The following is a 21849-nucleotide window of genomic DNA, read 5'->3' as shown; positions in this document are numbered from 1 at the left end:
TGTATGGATGGACTCAGCTTTGCTGCATAAACCTCGGAACTTCTCTTGTATGATAATAATAGACCCCATATAATCAATAATGTTGTACTAACTCTGTATGGTGACAGATGGTAACTAGACCTACTATGGTGATCATTTCACACTGCATATAAACATCGAATTACTACATTGTACATCAAACTAAAATGATAGTGTAGTTCAATTGTATTTCATTAAAAAATAATAATATGCCTTACTAGTCATGTTTACCTCTGAGTCACTATTCTGCACAACTCACATCTATGAAAGCAGCAGACCATCTCCTCCGTACTCTCTACTTACAGAAATGCAGGATTTTATTAATATAAATCTGCAAATCATGTAACATTATTGATCTATCTTTATGGGTCTGATAATTTGCTGAATTAATTCTACAAGAGTCCCAGACATTCTCAACTTTCATCTTCATCTTTAGGCATAAAGAAGCATAAAATTGAAAATAACAAGGCCAAATCTGGCTCAAAAAAAAAAATGTTGGTTAAAAAAAATGTTTTATTGGACCACAACTTGACTCATTCCTTTATATGTGGTCTGTGGGTTCTTTGATCCTACAGCAGCAGAGAAAACTAGTTGCAACATGAACTCTCTGGGTCACAAAGCCTAAAATATTACTATCTGACCCTTCATAGTAAAAGGAGGGAGTAACTCAAGGAAAATTAAAAATAAGCAAGAAAAATGAAACAAAGTGACAGTTTGACCGTGATTTCACATACAGCACCAAAAAAATCAGTTTTATTATCTTATAATCATTTTATTCTTATATTTCTGATTGGAATGTATGGCATTTAATAATGGTGCAGAAATTATTGATGGAGTTTGTTGTTAGTATCTTAAATGACAGTTACGTATTAGTAAATATCTTTCCTCTTTTGAAACTTTATTGATTATAAAATTGATCTATGTCATTTCAGTATTCAGCAAGTATTGAAGAGAATTGTCTAAGTTCAGAACTGATACGATTACAAGCAATTGATCTTGATGAAGAAGGCACCGATAATTGGTTGGCAAAATTTTTAATTCTCTCTGGAAATGATGGGAATTGGTTTGATATTCAAACAGACCCACAAACCAATGAGGGCATTTTGAAAGTCGTCAAGGTACAGTATGGGATCTACAATACTTCTAAAGTTTTAAAATACTCTTACAGACAGAATCTGCCTCCAGAAAACACTCTATAACCTCAAATACTACTTATGTGGACGAATGCAGTAACTTAGCTCACTATGTCAGTCTGAGACTTGCAGCTCAGCAACACACTCTTTATTACCAAGAGCAATAAGAAATAAGGAGGGTGTTTTGTTCTCACAGTGCCCAGTATCTAGTTGAGAAGACAAGGCATGCACTCCTGAATTAGATAGTGAGTTAAAAACAAAGAAGTAGTTGTATAGATGTTATAATGTTAAACATAATTAATGGCCAGATGGGTGAAATATAAAGTAATTACTAAGAGGTGAGATCTTTCTGAGCTGGATTTGTCTGAAAAGATTTCGTGCAGAGAATACAGCTTAAGTAAGACCTTACAACTGAGATTGCTAATGTGAGAACTGAAATGAGCAAACTCACTCAGGTGAGGAAAGGTAAACCATGTTCAGGGTACTGTGAGGAATTCTTTGAGGCTGCAGCAGAGTGTTCATGAAAGGAAACAAAGATGCAAGAACAAAGATGTTGAGTTAGAGTCGGTCTACTGGTTTGACTTTTTCCTGTAAATTAATTTTTCTTAAACTACTTTACGATTTTTACCTTATGGACAGCAATCAAATCTAAAAATACAAATTAGAAACAACTAAAACTGCCATCCAGTAAGATTCAAATTAACTTTAATGTAATAAGGGAAATTAATTTTTTTCTCAAACAAAATTACTACTAACAACATAAGCAGAACTTACAGTTATGAAAATATATACTAATAGACAAATGCACACATTTAATTTGGTACACAGGGTGAACTGTAATTATTCCATTCTGTTACTACTTTTCTTTATCCCAATTACTATATATCAGGAAGCCATTTGGCCTTTATCTAATGCAAACATATCATTTCTATAGAGTCTTTCTCCGTTCTTTTTGCAGTTGTCTGGAGCAATTAAAATATTACTACTTTACCACAAAACACAATCACCAGCACTGAAATCATGCACTGCATTAATTTATGAGGTGGTCACCAAAATTATGGAAAATATCTATGTATACCTTCTAAGATTGTCATTCAAATGAACACACAAAATTTCAAAATTCCTGAACAGAACACAAGGACTCTAAGAACATACCAGAGCCTTCCTGTTTGAGAAATATTGCTTTAGGCCATAGGTCAGCAAATTATAGTCCAAAGGCCAAATATGACCTGCCACCTTTTTGCACATAACATTTTACTGAAACACAGCCACACTCATTCATTATTTTCTATGTCCATTTCTACCTTCCAATGGCTGAACTGAATGTTTAAGACAAAAACTGTATATGACCTCCAAAGCCTAAAATATTTACTATCTGCTCTTACCCAAACAATTTTACTAATCCCTACTTCTAGATGAAGAAAACTTGGGGATATTAAAAAAAAAAAATTGCAGTCACATTATGAGCTCAACTCCGGAAAGATTAAAGAAAATAATTACATACTGTAAAGCAAGTCCTGAAGTGCTAAGAACCTGATCTAAGGCAATAGCAATAAGAATGGAAATGAGGGAACAAGAATAACAACCATTGGCAAATTAACATAGGTAAGGAAGAGACAAGAAATCACCTACCATCCTATCAAACTCTGAATATTTAGTCAAGTTTGTTTCCAGGGATCAGAATTTGTTCAACCTTGTATCTCAGTTAAAAACCAAGATCTAGACATGTCATCTAATTCTTACCCATCTTCTTACCATTTTCATCATTGACTTAGATTGTTATCTCATGACATGTAACTGTTCTTTGCTTTGGTTTGCCTCCGAACCTACTAAAAAACATAGTAAGAACTTTGCATATAAACAACTCGATCTAAAATATCATTCCACTCTTAGCACCTGGCCCAGTGTCCGGAAGATAGTAGAAACTCACAAAAGTTTGAGGATGGTGTGGCTTTCACCCAAATGGGTGTCACCAGGCTTGATTGCATATTTCATATTTCCTAAAAAATTATAAAAATGAGAAAGAAAACATGTTTATAATGCAGGCAATACACTATAACTTACATGATGTGTCTTCTGTGAGAGCTAAAAAGTGTTTTGCTTTTTTTTTTTAACAGACTTAGTTCATCACAAAGAAAAACTATGGGAAATTCAGTTTCATGAAAAATTGGTCAAGGTAGTGTTAGATGTTATGTAGACAGAGTGTCTCTCTTTCTTTCCTGGATGATAACTTCTCAAGTCTATTAAAGAAAGCAGGAAAAATATGCTTAAGAATATCAAAATAATATGGAAAGGCTAATTAAAATAAATGTAAAACCTTAGTATCATGTCAGGACACAGCCAGAGGAACTATGTATTTAGAGAACATATGTGTAATTTCCCGAATTTGGCATTTGGAATGAGGTCACTAATGCCCTCCTGCATCTTCTCCATTTTCACCCAAGCTGCCATTTAACCTTGTGGAAACTTGCCCCTCAGTCATGGGTTTTGACTAAGCTTTACATAAGTCTTTTCTTAGTCTAAGGATATAACCCTTTTCTTAGTCAAAGGATATTACAAATGATTCAATTCAACTCAAATGTATTGAGAACTGCGAGGTGCTAGAGATATGAAGGTGAATGAGACATGGTTCTTATTCTCAAGGAACTTGTAGTGTAACAAGAGAAAACCTTTAAGAAGGTAAAAGATCTCTCTGTCATTAATAACTTCCTTTCGGTATTTATTGATAAATGTGTATGGAAATACTAACAAACAACATAAATGTGTGTGTGTGTACACACATTCATTTCAGCACTGAGAAGAAAAGCAAAATGTTATCCAATTGGAATTCTAACAAAGAAATATCGGTTCTCTGTTTTTATAATAATTCTAATTAACGTTTACTAAGCAGCCACAAATACCAGCTAGTCAGTTATATGCATTATAGAGGTTTTATGCGTATTATCTAATCATCCCAACTCTGGGAAGAAAATATCCTGATTCCTTTTTTTATAGAAAGTGAAACAAACCCGAAGAGGAAAACTAACTTTTCTTAAGTTCACCCAGGTGGTCAATGACAAAGACAGGACCCAACCCGAGCTCTCTGTTTCCAAAGCCTTACTGAAATGCCCCCTCCGTGCCTCACGGTGGAAGGTGGGGCCAGGAAGACAAGTCCGGCTCAAGAACTCGTGCCTTGAGACATTTCCCTCTGTTCACCCCTGTAAGCCCCTTCCCGACCGCGTGTGCCTGCTGCTGTCTTCCAGACCCATTTACAGCAGACAATGCCAATTCCTGCAAAGCAGAACATACACACCCACACACACAGCCACTGCCTCAGTCCCCAGCCACAGAAACACTGCCGTTTGGTGTACAGACTGCTAACCTCCTCCCTTTCCATCCTTGATTCTGAAATGAGCCAGCATCCCCCTGAGAAATAGCAGGGTCCTATTAGACCCAAAGCAAAAACAAACAAAATTGCACGGGAGACTCTAACAGCTAAGCTTCTATGTTAAAATGTAACATAGCGGGGCGCCTGGGTGGCTCAGTCGTTAAGCGTCTGCCTTCGGCTCAGGTCATGATCCCAGAGTCCTGGGATGGAGCCCCGCATCGGGCTCCCCGCTCCCCTGGAAGCCTGCTTCTCCCTCTCCCACTCCCCCTGCTTGTGTTCCCTCCCTGGCTGTCTTTCTCTCTGTCAAATAAATAAAAAACCTTAAAAAAAAAAAAAAAAAAAAAATGTAACATAGCAAAAAACTCCCCAGAGGCCAAATCTTTTTCTGAAGGGGTCATCTTTATCCTGAGCCTCCTGTGGACTCTCTAACATTCGCTCCACCCATTCTGACACAGATCTGCGTATCCTTTGTGAGTAGTCTTCAGTCAGCCTTACAGTGCAGAAACGGAGTTGTTCTAGCCACTCCATTCTAACTCCAAGCAGAGACTCATAGTTGTTTTTATTGCTCTTCGCACAATCCCAGCTTCTGCGCACAAGCGCGAAACTCTTGATAAAAAGTCCCACTTGCATAGGATATGAGAGAGTCTCTGCTATTAGAGGGAAGATTAGCCCCCAACCAATTTCCTGTCACTATATTCTGTGAATGTCTATAATTGACACAATGTTATATACATATTAATATATTTTTCACATCTATTCAAAAGGGAGAGAACTATTCTGACAAACAAAAAGCACATACGTGTGTACACACAAAAAAGCTCCAAGAGATTTCTCTACCAGAAGAGAGGAATCTCAGATCTTTCATTTGTTTAAAGACAGCATGGAATTCTAGAAAATAAAAGCTGAGTTATAGAAGAGGGGTTTCTTCTGATCGAAAATCTATTTTTGAGTACACCATTCATAGTCGGCTCTGTGCAAGGCATCGTGTAGACCAGGGAGGAGAACAGATGTACAAAAGAATCAAAACCCCAGATCTGAAGGGGCTGAGCTGAAATCTAAGAAAATCATGTGGTCACAATTGAATTCCTGTGAATACTTCTTTCTTATTAGCTCTTGTGAAGAAATTAACTAAAATTTACTGAGAAAATATTTATGATGTCATAGAATTTCTTTGAGAAGCAGAGATTTACCTCAGGGTCTTGCTGATGGGGCTGCTATCTTGACTTCTGTTGTTGGTAAATGTGGTGCAAGTGATGCTTACATTAGCTTCCAGAACACTTCTAAACAGACTTTGTCCAGGACTCCCTTTTTCACAACTGCTTCCTCACTTGTTGTGCAAGAGGGAAATCTCTTCCAACCGAAAATCCATTTTTTAGTACACAATTCAGTCAGCTCTGTGCTGAATTGTTGGTGGTGACTTTTCATGTCACCACATCAATCATTCTGGATCAAAAGATTCCATTCACCTTTTATCCAAAGAACCCATTTCAAAGGTGGCTTTTCTCTGGGAAAGGTATTTATTTATTTGAATGTGCCCTGTGAAGAAACCTTCTTGTCCACCAGACCCAGCACAATGAAATTATAGTTTAGGGCTGCATTTAATAATCATGAATTTTCTTTTAGAAGTTGTTTGCATCATTTTTTTTAAATTACATGTTCATTTACACCATATATATTGGCTCCTTTATTCTGCTGATTTCAAGAGATTCTCAGATGTGGATTCTACAAAGAAAACCTGGGTCCTATTTATTCATTCACCAGGTGTAAACCCCTTTTATTTCATGCTAAGTTTATTTTTTATGTTTCTCATTTGGAAAGAGATCGTTTTTGACTTCAGGGTTTTTATAAAAGAAGTTTAAAACTCTAGGATTTGAGTCCAACTTAAGTCACAGGCCAAAATGACCTACATACCTGATTATGCCGAGAGATAAAGGGAATAATATGTCTGAAATATCTGATGCAGTAATTAGGAAAGTTTTATCCATTAAAAATCTGAATTACATAGCTCCTGGACTTCACTCTCGTGTTTGCTTTCTTATCATGGCTACTTATTCTATTGAAAGAGAGTCCTTTTGCTGTTTTGGAATTTTTTACTTTCCATCATTTCAGATGCTGGATTATGAACAAATGCCTAATATTCATCTTGGTATTGGAGTGAAAAACCAAGCTGAATTTCACCACTCAATTGCCTCTCGATTCCAAATGCACTCAACCCCTGTGAGAATTCAGGTTGTTAATGTGAGAGAAGGACCCACATTTCATCCAAACTCTATGACCTTCAGTATACGAGAAGGAATAAGAGGGACTTCCTTATTGAATTATGTGCTTGGCACCTATACGGCTACAGATGTGGACACGGGAAATCCTGCCACCAATGTCAGGTACCACAAATACTGTGCTCATGTCAAAGTGATAAAATGGGGTTTTGTCCAGTGTTAGCTCACGCAGAATGTGCTAGATTATGTGGGTTGAAGTGCTTTTTGAGTTTTGCTTTGCTTCTCTTGTTCATTTGCTTGTTTTAGAACGCTTTTGTAGCACTGACATTTTTCCAAGATTTAATAGTATTTTAGGGGCAATATGGCCTCCAACTGGTTAGAAAGGTAATTGTGCCCAGGGAGAAACTATGAGGTCAAAGGGCTACCTAAGACACTTTGTGAGTCTCTCTAATCTTCTGTGGCCAGTTGCTACTACCCTGGCCCCAGGCTGATTAAGCCATATTGTAAACTATGAGACATCATAAAAGATGAATCACTGCTTGTTTCCTTAAAACCCGTGTTACCTAATGACTTTGGGGCTAATCTCAACCCCCAGCTTAATTTAAAAGGAAGAAAAAAAAGAACAGGAGAAGCTGAAACACAGGCGTTTCAGAAATTTGATGAGTATAAAGAAAGTCAGAATTGGAGAAATAGAAAGGTAAGCATTTGAGGCACTAGGTACACAGATTATACATGAATTACATTATATTACAAGATATTCTAGAAAATGACTCTAGTGAAATATTTAAGTATTCTTTCCTTATCCCTCTTCTTTTCTCTGAACAGTTTATTGACTTGTAAATTACTTTGATATTAACAGTTTTGATTACTTAATGACTAACAAATTGACAGACAACAAAAATTATGAAGTCTATCAATATGGGATAGAGGAAAGGGTGTGTCAGATAAGTGCTTTGGACCCTTGAAATTGTGCTTGGTACAGAGATCTTCTTCCACTAAGGTCAAGCACTTTGAATCCATTATTATATTATAGTATATTATATTATATTATATTATATTAATATAATACCACAATCCCTAACAAGCCAACAGTGAGGTACCCTAAAACAAATACGCCTTAAAATCTAGGAAAAACAAAGTACATCACATGTGAAAATGAATAAAGGATATTCCCTCAGTAGATATTGCTATAATAAATAAATCTGAAAGAGACTCATACATTTTACTAACAATTATAGTAAGAGCTAGAAGAGTGAGAATCATGAAATTTTAAAACTGTTGTGAACCTGTGTATTAATAAGTTCAACACTAAAATTTTATTGATATATATATATATTTTATAAACCAAGGCAATTGTCACCATAAACCATACAAACACCATATTTATGTTTAACACATTGTATGTGACTTAAAATTATTAACTTTCATATGAGCAAATGATGAACTTATTTGTTTAAAAAACAGGTATATCATAGGACATGATGCAGGCAGCTGGTTAAAAGTAGATTCAAGGACTGGTGAGATAAAATTTTCTAGGGAATTTGATAAGAAGTCAAAATATATTACCAATGGGATATACACGGCAGAGATCCTCGCTATAGACGGTAAGAAAATTTCCTCTCAATATTTTAATAAAATTATTATTATTCCATTAAATATAAATGTAATTCTAATATTGATATTAGATTGACTCAAATAAAATATATCATTTAATGTGTCTGTCTACAAGACTTAATAGAGAGTTCTAAATACCTTAGATTAAGAACTGAACTCAGTACACTCATAACCATAATTTACATTTAAATCATAATTTATTTTACCTACTTCCAAAAAAGAACTGTATGTGACTTACAGCAGAAAGCATAAAAGTTTAAGTCTATAAGTAAAATTCAGTTTCTGCTTATGGCCTCATTTCTTGAAATGGTTAAATCAACTTTCAGAGTATGTTAGGAATGTTTACATAAGGTAAATGCTACAAGGTGTACACAAAGTTCATTTGGGGATGACCTATGGGAAAGGCAGTGTCCCAAAGAGTATAGTTTTTTTAAGGATATTTTTGTTTATTTATGAGAGAGAGATTGTGCACACACATGCGAGCGGGAGTGGGGGTTGAGAGGGAGAGCAGAGGGAGAAGGACAAGCAGACTCCACACTAAGTGTGGAGTCCGAGGTGGAGCTCCATCTCAGGACCCTGAGATCATGACCTGAGCAGAAAACAAGAGTCAGATACTTAACCAACTGAGCCACCCAGGTGCCCCAAGAGTATAGTTATTTTAGAATCACTAAAACTGAGCTACAATGAGAAGCCTGTGTAAACGCAGCTTAAGTGGACATGTTGTAAAGCACAAAGTAAAGCACAAGATTATTCCAAATATAAGAGCCAAATTAAAAGTCATAACTGCAGGGCGCCTGGGTGGCTCAGATGGTTAAGTGTCTGCCTTCGGCTCAGGTCATGATCCCAGGGTCCTGGGATCGAGTCCCACATTGGGCTCCCTGCTAGGCGGGGAGCCTGCTTCTCCCTCTGCCTCTGCCTCTCTCTCTCTCTCTGACTCTCATGAATAAATAAATAAAACATTTAAAAAAAAAAGTCATAACTGCAGATACACTGAACTTTTAACTGAGCTGCTTCTCATGTGGGAAAATCTATTAAGCATTCTTCCTGGTGACTACAACAGGAATTTATTTATCAATAATCATTCTCTAAACAGTGCCTAGGAAACCAGCTACTACAGAACAAAACAAAAAAAGGTCAATAACCGGGAAAGAAGAGTGAAAACAGGTGTTCCAGACATATACCTAATATAAGATAGATACTATAGGTTTGTATTGTCTATCTGAGCTTTACAGTGGCCAAAGACAAAGATAAAGGGGCATTATAAGATTTAAAAAGAAACCATGATAATACCCAAGTAACTGTGGTCCATAATTCTGGTCTTCATCCTGTGAGTGTCACTTTTAACACCTGGGTCAGTTATCAAAATATTATAGTTTGATTTATTATCAGTATTCTAGAAAACCTATTCCTATAAAGGATTCTAATCATGTTGATCACGGCCTATGTTTGCATACTGGTCATATGTGAATATCTTCAAAAACTAGAATAAAAATTAGTCATTGAGTGAATAGAGGGAGGAAAAAACTATCAAAATGTACAACAGAAAACTAAAACCAAGGGCTATTGTTATGTACCTAAGCAGCGTATCTGCACAGGCACAAGCCAACCAGATGAAAAAGTGAACTAAAAGCCCAGATTCCTATTTCTTGGTCCTCTGCCCTTTCTAATAAACTATATTAACCCAAAATTTGTTCCAAGTAGGTTAGGAAAAAAATTTAATAGATTTATATTTGTTTTCAGAAGTGTCATTTCGAAGAGAAATAGCATCTAAGGGATGGCATTAAAATAAACAGCAAAACAGAAAGAAAAAATATACAAACAATTATTGCATTTCAATTTTGGGTATTTTCCTACAAACACAGAACTCAATAAGCATCCTGAATGGAAGGCTATAGGCTGGACTGGGAGTCTTGTTCACGGGGACAGGGTAGGAACAGAAAGTTGTGAGCCTTTTCTGAGGGACATTTACTTTTGCATCTTGGGATATGTAGGAGTTGGCTGAATAAAATTGAGATGAAAAACATTTTGGGAAGAATGAATAGAATGCACAAGAGTCTTGGGTTAGGAAGAAACTTGTTCCAAGAACTAAAAAGAAGCTAGTGTGGCTGGAAGGTAGTGAGCAAAGGCAAGGGTGGCTTCGGGTCATTGAAATAAGCAGAAACCCATCAGGCACCACCTCAAAGAGTCATTCATGTTATTCCTCTATGCTGCAGCATCATCATGGAATATAAGAAAGAATTTTCTCCCTCACACCATTTACCCCAACACCCATGATGCTCTGCTGTTTCAGATGGCTCTGGGAAAACGGCAACAGGGACCATATGTATCGAAGTTCCTGATGTCAATGATTACTGTCCAGTTGTTTTGGCTGAAAGTGATTACATATGCATTGCCTCTCCATCGATCCTTATTTCTGCAAGAGATGTTGGTGATCATTCTTATGGGTCTCCCTATACCTTCTGTGTGGTTGATCAGCCACCAGGGACAGCTGACTTGTGGGATATCAGATCAATAAATGGTAAGTGGAATGCAAACTTGCTCATCTTTAAGACCAAAGCAAAAACAATGACTAAATAGTTAGGCAAGACGTGTAATAACACTTTCTATCTCTGTTTCTATGATTCTTGGCCATATTCATAATAAGTAAGAAAATCTTTCATATTCACACTTAGGATATTTGGAAAATTTTTAAACTGAAATAAAAGTAAAAATGTTTTATCAATACTGCAATTACAAATAGTAGTATGTAAATATCAGTTTATCCACCATTTTGTCTACATGGGGTGCTACACCAATATTTGATTAGTTTGAAATAAACAGAACCCTTGAATAACTCACCATATGTCACAATTGCCTATTTTGAATTATTTCAAAAAAAAAAGTTTCTGAAACTCAAGTATCACATAAATACATCTATGTATTTGGTACTCAGGTACATAAGATCAATGAAATTCTTTTTAGAAAGAATGATAAGCTCAGACTTTTTGTAAAGGTAAAAATGTAAATCCAAATTGCTCAATATGGGAAGAATGATTAGGCAAACAGTAGAACATATTATTAGGACGTAGTATGAACAACATTAAAATTAGAATTATGTGAAGCATTTAGATACAGAGAAACACAGAAACCAAAGTATTTAAAGAGTAAAGATCTCCAAGTAGTAAGTGTATTGTGCTAAGGGTTGCTATGTAAAAATGAATGCCTGAATGTACTGAGAGTGAATTTCAGATGACATAACATTTTATATACTTAGGTTCTAGTTCCTTGAGATGTTAAATGTATAATAGAAAATGCAATGCTGTAAGAGAACCTCATTTGGGTTACAATAGCTCTCTAATTTCATATTCATTTGAGGCAAAACTAAAAGATGTTTAGGGGGTGATGGGATGGGGGTCAGACCTCAGAGCCCAAAGTGAGAGGAAATATTTCCCACCTCTCTGAAGCTGCTAAGCTTCTCCATTCAGAGAATGGAGAAACCCTAAAAGGATGCCAGAAAAAAATGCCACCCTTAAGGACTTAGTCAAAAGAGGAAATTAAGCAACTTGTTTTCATGATAGAACTTTTTGGCTCTTTTCCACAAAACCGCTTTAATATTTTAAAAAGCTAGGGACATTAAAGTAACCCCATTAAAATCAAGACAACTTTGAATTCACCCTTCCTATAAAGCCCAATATCCCATTCTTAAATAACAACTGCTAACCACGTTTTCCTCATTAAGATCCTAGATATTATGAGTAAAATCATTTTAAAAAAAAAGTTTCAATGTGGAGGTTCATAAAGGTATTCAAATTATATTATAGATTTGCCAATAAAAAATATAATCGCATTGGAGACAATATTCCTAGAGTCCTATTTCGATGTTGGTGTTAAAGAACAGAATAAACTTTCACCTAATGTGCTATAGCATTGCACGTTATTCAACTCTTGCCTTGTGCACAGGTTACATTTTGGTAGACATAGCTGGCTTATCATATAGCTAAATGAAATTAAGAAACCATAATATTTATAATTATTGCATGTTATGGGTCAATTAATTAACATTCGTGATTTAAGTGTAAATTTAATCATCTCTAAACCCTCCCTGGGTTAATAAATAAATTTCAACCTACGTTTTAAGCAATAATTTCCATGCAAATCGATAGGCAATGGTAGCAACAAGATTTAGGAAAATAATAGTTACTGGAATCATTTACATTTAAATGATAGAACAGCGACTTTGAATAAGAGATCAACAACAGTCTTAAGGAGGGTATTTGCAAACCATAATCCTAAATAGAAGACTTTTAATATTTCCTTTCTGCTCGATAGTCTTCATTCATCGGACAAATATTTATCAAATATTTATATAATATGCCAAATATTGTTGCTCTGGAAAATAAGCAGCAGGGTCCTAGCCTGCTTCAGAGAAATACCAATTCAGCAGGAAGAAGTATTCAACAATTCATTATAAATATTAAACAAAAAATAAGTAGAGGGTGCTGTATGACTAAGGGAACATGATAAAAATCAGGCCCTAGGTGAGTCTTGGGTATTAAGAAGGGTTACCCCAAGGAATTTCAGTTTATTTTCTCTTTCCTCTCTTCCTTTTCAGCTACCTCTGCAATCCTGATGGCTGAGCAGCCTTTAAATCCCATAGTTTACCAAATCCCAATCATAGTGAAGGACAGCTATAACCGAGCGTGCGAACTGCCACAGATTGTGGCGTTAGAGGCCTGTGATTGTGACAACAACCACATGTGCTTGTACTCTAGTACCACGGGCATCAACGTAGAGGACGGCAGCTCAGCTACCAGTGACGTATATGGGACTGTCACTGATGAACAAGCTGGGGGTTCAAATGTTGGTCTCGGACCGACAGGGATTGGCATGATCGCTATGGGACTCCTACTACTACTTTGTAAGTACTGGATCGAATCCCCCTTTTCAGCAATTTTTCAAAATAAGAATGTAACCAGGCTCACTGCGGTGGCTAGGTTCATTTGGCCATGTCCTTTTGGTATCTGTAGCAATTCTCAGGGGAATTTGGAAGAAAACAGTGGGACTAATAAGGGCATGTACTTGTTCAGTAATGATAACTAGAATTAGTGAGGGTCATAGAGATGAAAACACAAGCAAATTTCTAAGTATAATACAGCAAAACATAGAGTAAATCCCATCATGAAAATTTCAGCAACGTGCTTTAAGAGAGGTAAGAAGCAATTCAAGTCCAAATGGGAAAGGTTGGGAGTCTTTATGGAGAAAGTGGCTTTGACCCAGACCCTACACGCTGAAGATTTTCTTAGAAGGAGGATGGCATTTGAGGGAAATCTGAAAGGAACAACACAAACATAAACAAGGAGAAGGATGGAAAGGCACTGAACACTCAGGAAATGGACAGGCTAAAAGGCAGGCTGGGAGTCATCACGCAAGAATGTTCATGATAAGCCAAACATTCTGGGCTTCAGTCCACAGGCAATGAGAAATCAGTGAGGATGTGTGAGATCAGGTGACCTGTTCATGCTGGCATAATAAGAAGCAGGCAGAAGAGCCTAGAAGAGAAAATGAGCCTCTGGACTCTTGATAGGAGTGTCTGCAAGTAGGACCAGGGTCATAGGAATGGTGAGGTCCCTAAGCAAACACCGCAAAAAGGGTCCTCCTCTGCCTATACCATTTTTTAAAACATGTAGATCCTCAGAGGAGTAATACATTTTAGGCTGCGCCTGCAATACTTTAGATTTTGTGGATATCAAAAACTGGATTCTAAAATTAAAGCGGACTAAATCCTTCAAACTATAATATGAATATGTTTCAATGGAGAAGTACACACTGAAACTTCACCATTTTGAGGAATGAAAAAATAACAGATGACTTTTGGGCAGACTTTCTTTCTTAAACTAATATGAACTTTCAAGATTATACCAAGATCATGAGTGATTATCGTAACGGTATTAAAGATATTTTCCCAGAACACGACAATAGCAAATGAGTTGAGGTGTCAGCTTGCCTTTAAGCCAGCAAGTCTCCGTCTCAGCTGCACATCAGAATCATTGGCAATCTTTAAAATTAATCCTTTTCAAGCAGGAGTAATCAAGATGAGACCCCAGGTGTGGCATGTGTAAGCCCTCTGCTGAGGCTAATGTGCAGTTCAGGGATAAAAACCCAGGATCAGCCGCATTCCCAGTGGACTAGCACTCAAAATTTCACGCCTCTTCCTTAATTAGGCCAAGGAAACATAAGAGTTGTGAAGTCGATTGTAGAAGGGGCATACCCTTTTGGAAAAAGTTATTTGTTCTCAACGGAAAAGCCCAGGCTGTGGTCTGGTGGGGGAGGAGCAGTGTGATGGAGAGAGGAGGGGTCACCGCCCAAAACATCTTCTCAAAGGGCCTTCATTTAAGACTTTTGATGTTTGCTCCGAGTGAGATTAACTATTTCAACGAAATCAATAAAAGCCCTGATTTAGCAGCTTTGATATTTTCATCCGTACCTCTAATTAACTCAGTGGAATGCATGTTATACTAGGGAATTAGGAAAGTATAAAAAAAAAAAACAACTAGAGTGGACCCAAAGAACTAAACCAAGTATATACTAGAATTAGAAAAGTTAAGAAATGTCGATATTTAGGGGCGCCTGGGTGACTCAGTTGTTAAGCATCTGCCTTCGGCTCAGGTCATGATCTCGGAGTCCCGGGATCGAGTCCAGGATCGAGCCCCACATCGGGCTCCCTGCTCAGCAGGGACCCTGTTTCTCCCTCTCCCACTCCCCCTGCTGTGTTCCCTATCTTGCTATCTCTCTCTCTGTCAAATAAATAAATAAAATCTTAAAAAAAAAAGAAATGTCGATATTTATGGATTAAAGTGTAGAATTGAGGTAAATTTTTCATTATAGTTTGTAGACAAGAATCTTAAAATAATAAATGTAAATAGCTCAATTAAATTTAGTGGGTGATATTTGATTGATTCAAAGTATAAGGGTTGAAGAGGAGACCTATTTCTAGGTCCTATACTGAAATTTGTATTCAATCCTTCTGATAGCATATATTGATTATGTATTTAACTTATACGTATGTACATGATGTTTGGTTACATAGGTTTGTATATATTGGTTTTTATATGGATATGCAAATATATATATACATGTCCACAGAGACAGTCTATGTGTACGTTTATACATACCCAGGTACCTGTGCATCTACACATGCTTATGGAGATAAGTACATATTTATTCATATGTATATATAGCTAGCAAATACATATACATACACAGACAATTATATGTGTGTACATGAGGGACTAGGAATCAGAAAACTGGATTTGAATCCTGGATCTGCCAGCAACCAGCTGGGAGTGCTAGAGCAGAGGGAAGAAAGACCCTTACTTTCCTAATCTATCAGTAAGAACCCTGATTACATGATCCCAAATTCCCTTCAGTCTAGCTTCAAAAGTCTATGTGATTTGGTGGTTTGGTGTTTATAAACATGGATATGTATATTCAATCCTTTAGGGAAATCCTTTAGGGGAATCCTTTAGCATTCAATCCTGATGCTTTCTTACACTTGCATTTAACCCTTTGGTTCTCAATATAATGCCACGTTTTTCAAAAAAGGAGACATTCAGTGACTTCCTAAATTGGGCAATATGTGCAAACTCATTTTCCACTTTCTTGGGTAGTGTCACCACTCTTGCTGCTCATGTGTTGTTGCAAAAGAAGACAGCCTGAAGGCCTGGGGACGAGGTTTGCTCCTGTGCCAGAAGGGGGAGATGGAGTGATGCAGTCTTGGAGGATAGAAGGCGCCCATCCTGAGGACAGGGTGAGTGCACTGACATGTTCCAGGGAAGTGTGGGGTTTCAATGGAATTGAGCATGTCTTGACAACTATACAAGACACAAAAATAAAAATATGTCAGTTTTTATATGTTTAACATAAAGCATGCATTTTAAAAATATTTTTCTTTCTTTTCAGGATGTGTCGAATATCTGTGTACCCATGACAGCCTCTAATACCCAGGATCGTATAGATTCTTCCGGTCAGTGGACAACAAATTCTGTTGTTCTTTTTTTTTTTTTAATTTACAAAATTATTCCACCAGATAAATTTCATGTATAAGTAATTTTAAAGAAAACAGTATGTCTGCCAATCTCTTTGGATGACAGCATAAAGGCAGGGAAAGTTACGTGTGTGAAGTTAGCACTCTCTTTTTCTTAAACTACAGGCAGCGGAGTATGGTGTAGCAATTTAAAAGGCAAACTCTAGAACTAGAATGTTTGAGTTTGATGCCCAGCTATGTCTTTGCGCAGCACTTAACCTCTCTGGGCCTCAATTTCCTTATCTTTGAAATTGAGTTTGTGATAATATCTACTTCAAAGTGTCACTGTAAAGAGTGACACACACACACACATTACACATATGTATGATATATAATGTATGTATTAGATATTATATAAGTTAGATATTATATATGTATATGTGTGGTATGTGAATATATATCACAAAATATACACATATACGTATACATACAAAATTTATATATATATATATATATATCACAAAATACACATTAGAACGGTGCCTTGCACAGAGTGGTATTATAGCCATTATTTGTAATGCAAGCTGTTCAAAAAAAAAAAAAGAGAACAGAAAAAGCAGCAAATATGCTCTTCTAATATACACTGAAGCACTTTTCTTAAATCCACACGTGCATTTGCCTCACCAGTTATATTCTCCTAATTTGCCAGCTCCATGTACACCTAGCAATACTGTAAAATACCCAGCTAGTGGGCAACGACTGAACAAAGAGGAGAGGTTGCCCAATTCGAGAGCAGACAGGAGATTTCTCAGTGGTGGTTCCTTAGTATCCCAAACCAGACTCTGGGGGGCTGAACACGCCTCTGGAAGCCAGCTGTTCCTCCAGCACTGGGGTGAACGAGGACTGTTTCCGTTTCTGCTGGCCATGCTGTGGAGGGCTCCTGGGTGGGGTGCAAGCCCTCTCTGACAGCCGGGGCAGCTTGCCAGAAGCAGTGATGGAGAGCCCCGGGCGGAAGCGGAGGTCCTGCTCCTTCTTGGCACTCTCCACCTGTGAGTCTAGGGGAGAAGCTTGTGCAAATGTGAGGCCAAAGTCCGAAAGCTGGCTCCCTCTGTACCATTTACTTTTATTTCATCAGCCAGCCTGAGACTGGGTAGAATTCGAATGGCCCCTTGCCTTGCTTTCCGGGACCTACTCGTGCGGGTAGATGTGGTGTGTAGCACGGCACACAGTGGCCGGCAGTGTTTCCCATGGATGAACAGGGCAGGCCATTCAAGCACTGTCACCTGAACACTCTCTCCTTTCAGAAATCTACACTAACACCTACGCGGGCGGAGGAACGGTGGAAGGGGGTGTGTCAGGAGTGGAACTCAACACAGGTCTGGGGACAGTCGCTGGCCTGGCCGCGGGAGACCCAGCAGGAGCCCGACGGAGAAGGAGTTCCACAATAGGGACCCAGTGGGAATATGCAGACACGGGCCTGAACATGGCTTTCCTGGACAGCTATTTCTCTGAGGTAATCCCCCTGCACACGGTTACTCAAAATAGTCTTGAGACTGAATGATAACAACAATGGCAGTAGGTTCTTCTGAAATACGTTCAGTTATTCTCAACTCTATCCCAATCCTGAAAAAAAGAAAGTATTTCATTTCTCCTTAAGATACAGAAAGCCAATTCGCCAAACGCATTTCATATTCAATTGACCTACATCCATTTTAATATTGTGGAAAAGGCTAGCATCTCTCATCATTCCCCACTTCCCTTTTCCCATTTGTTTTGTTTTCTGTTTCCTTCCGGTTTTCCTGCTTTGTTTCCCGTATCAGCAGCAAAACAGGAGGATCCTGATCAAGAAAAAAAAATGTGTATCCGTGTCCTGTCTTTATGGTGTCCTTCCCGCTCTGCAGGTATCTCCAATAGAAAGGAGAGAAAAATAGATTAAAGGCTAGGATGGGGGAAGGAAGAGAATGGTAACTCAGGAACAGAGCATCACCATGACTTGATGATAGATCAGGGCCTAGAACCCCTGTCTCCTATTCTGTATCCAGTGCCCTATCCCAAGGATACCTGTCCCTCACTAAGAGAAGGGATCATGGGTCTATGAGCATTCTAAAGGAAAAAGCTCCATAGGCATTAGATTGGCCTAACAGAGTAGCACAAAGGATAAATAAATCCCCTTGTGAATCCCTACTAAGTATGCTTATTTCATTTAATTAGCAATCCATTTCATATCACATTTCAACTGGTTTGTTTTACCCCCTATATGGTAATACATGAATTTCACCACTGATCTTAACAACAAAAAAAAATGCTAAGGGTGTTGTGGTAATTCTAAGCTCTTTCCTAAAATTGGTGGTTACAAATACTATCACAGACTATGCATGAATAGCATCGACTATTTAAATGAGTGATCAAGGGGCACCCGGGTGGCTCAGTCCTTAAGTGTCTGCCTTCAGCTCAGGTCATGATCCCAGGGTCCTGGGATCGAGCCCCGCATCGGGCTCCCTGCTCAGCAGGAAGCCTGCTTCTCCCTCTCCCACTCCCCCTGCTTGTGTTCCCTCTCTCGCTGTCTCTCTCTCTGTCAAATAAATAAAAAATCTTTAAAAAATAAATAAATAAGTGATCAACATCACTAAGTATACTCAATAAATGGGCACAAATTATATACATATCATAGAAATGTCATAGAAATTATATTTAACGAATCATTCATAAAAATCACACTCATTTTAAAAGAGCTTTACCATTAATGTCAAAATTGCACTGGGCATTCTGATACGTCAAATAAAATCAAAATGTGTTCTCCTTCTCTGTGTGCACTGAGGTCATCCTTCCCCAAATATTTCAGCTCTACACTTAAAAATTGGCACTACATTTCAGAGGTGGTGAGGCACAGACTCTCCCTCTACTAGGTGGAACCTGCAGGACGGTGAAGTGCTTCCTTCCTGCCACGTTTTACACCACCTCCCTCCACCCCTACAGCCAACATGTGCCCCACGCAGGAGGGGATTATCCTCCTACGGAGGTGTCACTTCAAAATATTAAACGGCAGGGCGCCTGGGTGGCTCGGTCAGTTAAGCATCTGCCTTCAGCTCAGGTCATGATCCCAGGGTCCTGGGTTCGAGTCCCACATCAGGCTCCCTGCTCAGCGGGGGGTCTGCTTGTCCCTCTCCCCCTGCCGTTCCCCCACAACTTGCACTCTCTCTCTCTCTCAAATAAATAAAAAATAATAATTAAAAAAATATTAAACAGCAAAGTTTTAAGGTAATACCAAACTCATGAAGAACTGATTTCAAGACTTAAAACCATTTATTTCCAATGGTAGAATTTAGAGTCTAGTACATAGTACAGACCGGAGGGTAGGCAGCACGATGTAGTGTAAAAAGGATAGTTGGACTTGAGGTAGCATTCTACAATTATTTGAGTCTTGGGCACACCATTCACGCTCTCTGGGCCTTCGGTTACCTTATTTATAAAATAGAGAGGCGGTAAGATTATATCAGGTCCTGCGGGATTTCATGGAACCCAACAGGGCCACAGCAGCTGAGGGAAAGCGAGGAGAGAACTAGCAGCCACCCCACCCTCTTCAAATAGAGAAGTTCCCTTTCATCTGTTCTATATAGAGGGCTTCTACCTAGGATTTCATTTAAAGGGGCTGTCATTAAAAATAATTTGAAAGTCACAGTAGGTAACCTCTTATTGTCTTTTCCTGTTAACCTAACTCCAAAGACATCTTGGGTCTCTTTGCTTAGGTCACATAAAACCACTGAACATTTGGACATAAGTCTCTGAAACTTAAAGATATTGACATCTTTATACATGCTTTTATTCCAAGTTGATCAACTATCTCTCCTTAAGTAAATAACATGTTGAACATAACTAAATATATTTTGTTATTTCTAGACCACTTCAGAAACAAAAGACTATAAATCCAAAAAACTAAAACCTTGCCTTTGACAAATCTGGATTGTCAAAATCTGAATAAAATGTAGAAATTATTATTTGTTAGCTTTCAAATAAGAACAATTCACATTTATTCAAATTCTATGCACCATTAATATAGACTGATCTCCTTTAAAAATTCCATTTAGAATTTCAGCAAAAAATCATCAGTGGTTTGTTTTTTTTTTTTCCAGTTCATTCCATTAAAATCTTCTCAAATCAGACACCTTTAAAGCACTGTAGTTATTCTTTGGTTACTTTAAGGAAAAAGAAACTTCTAATTTCCTGTTTTTCTTCTAATTTTAGAAAGCGTATGCTTACGCAGATGAAGACGAAGGTCGGCCAGCAAACGACTGCTTGCTCATTTATGACCACGAGGGAGTGGGGTCTCCCGTTGGCTCCATTGGTTGCTGCAGTTGGATTGTGGATGATTTAGATGAAAGCTGCATGGAAACTTTAGATCCAAAATTCAGGACTCTGGCTGAAATCTGCTTAGATACAGAAATTGAGCCATTTCCTTCACAGCAGGCCTGCATACCTATCAGTACCGACCTGCCTTTGCTGGGGCCTAATTATTTTGTTAATGACTCCTCAGGAATGACTCTCTCAGAGGCTGAATTCCAGGCAGAAATGGCAATACCTGAACCCATGATCCATGGGGATATTGTAGTGACCGAGACTTACACAACGGCTGACCAATGTATGCAACCCACTACAATTGTTTTCGATCCTCAGCTCGCACCGAATGTTGTAGTGACCGAAACAGTAATGGCACCTGTCTATGATGTTCAAGGGAATATCTGTGTACCTGCTGAGCTGGCTAACACACACAATGTAATCTACACTGAGAGAGTGCTGTCTAGTCCTAGTAGGCCTGACATGAGCAGTGGTAGCATGACTGATGGCTGTGTGGGACCTGTAATGAGCGGCGGTATTTTGGTAGGGCCCGAAATTCAAGTGACACAAATGGTGAGTCCCAACATTCACATAAGCCAAACCACTGGTTCCACATCCCCAATGACATCTCGACACCGAGTAACACGGTATAGTAACATACATTACTCCCAACAGTAAGTGTTTTGGGGTCAGTATTCTACAGGGAGACCTTGCACCTTGTAATCACCAACATATCCATCAAAGATGTATAATGTACTATATTTAACATTTTAACAGCCAACAAATATTCAAATATCCTAAGGTCAATGGCACTCTTTGAATATATCTTTTGGGGGGTGAATATGTCTAAGCACTTTAGATATAAGCCTTTTATAATTCTTTCTGGTTTTAAATAATGTGCCAAAAACTTAAAGAAAATGTGTTCTACCCTTTGATACTGTCTAATAAATAGCACATAACTCATAAGGCGAATCTTAGAGGTCTTCAGGCCTATAGGACTGGTCGTGTAAGCCAAGATGCCCTTGTTCTTGGAGGCTGCAAAAGAAGTCTTGCCTGCATTTACCAGTCGTATTTATCTTTTGAGAAATATTTCTGTTAAAATTTTTTAATTGAAAAAGTGAACGAAGTGTACATTTCTGAAAGGAGATTGAAAAGGAAAATAGAGCA

At 38.0% G+C, this 21849-nt stretch overlaps 1 protein-coding gene across 1 annotated transcript in view; it reads left to right on the top strand.

Moving 5' to 3' along the window:
• Positions 1 to 21360, top strand: part of DSG4 (desmoglein 4) — a 40555-nt gene extending 19195 nt beyond the window's left edge. Inside the window, exons 8-16 of the mRNA XM_078060505.1 lie at positions 951 to 1136; positions 6628 to 6899; positions 8199 to 8338; positions 10639 to 10866; positions 12940 to 13245; positions 15995 to 16134; positions 16287 to 16350; positions 17655 to 17863; positions 20593 to 21360. Of these exons, the coding sequence (XP_077916631.1) occupies positions 951 to 1136; positions 6628 to 6899; positions 8199 to 8338; positions 10639 to 10866; positions 12940 to 13245; positions 15995 to 16134; positions 16287 to 16350; positions 17655 to 17863; positions 20593 to 21360 (2313 nt within the window). The remainder of the gene's footprint in view (positions 1 to 950; positions 1137 to 6627; positions 6900 to 8198; positions 8339 to 10638; positions 10867 to 12939; positions 13246 to 15994; positions 16135 to 16286; positions 16351 to 17654; positions 17864 to 20592) is intronic.
• Positions 21361 to 21849: the final 489 nt, after the last annotated feature.

The sequence above is a fragment of the Halichoerus grypus genome, chromosome 13, assembly GCF_964656455.1.
Source record: "Halichoerus grypus chromosome 13, mHalGry1.hap1.1, whole genome shotgun sequence".
Lineage (NCBI taxonomy): Eukaryota > Metazoa > Chordata > Mammalia > Carnivora > Phocidae > Halichoerus > Halichoerus grypus.
This window is presented reverse-complemented; position numbering and strand designations above follow the sequence as displayed.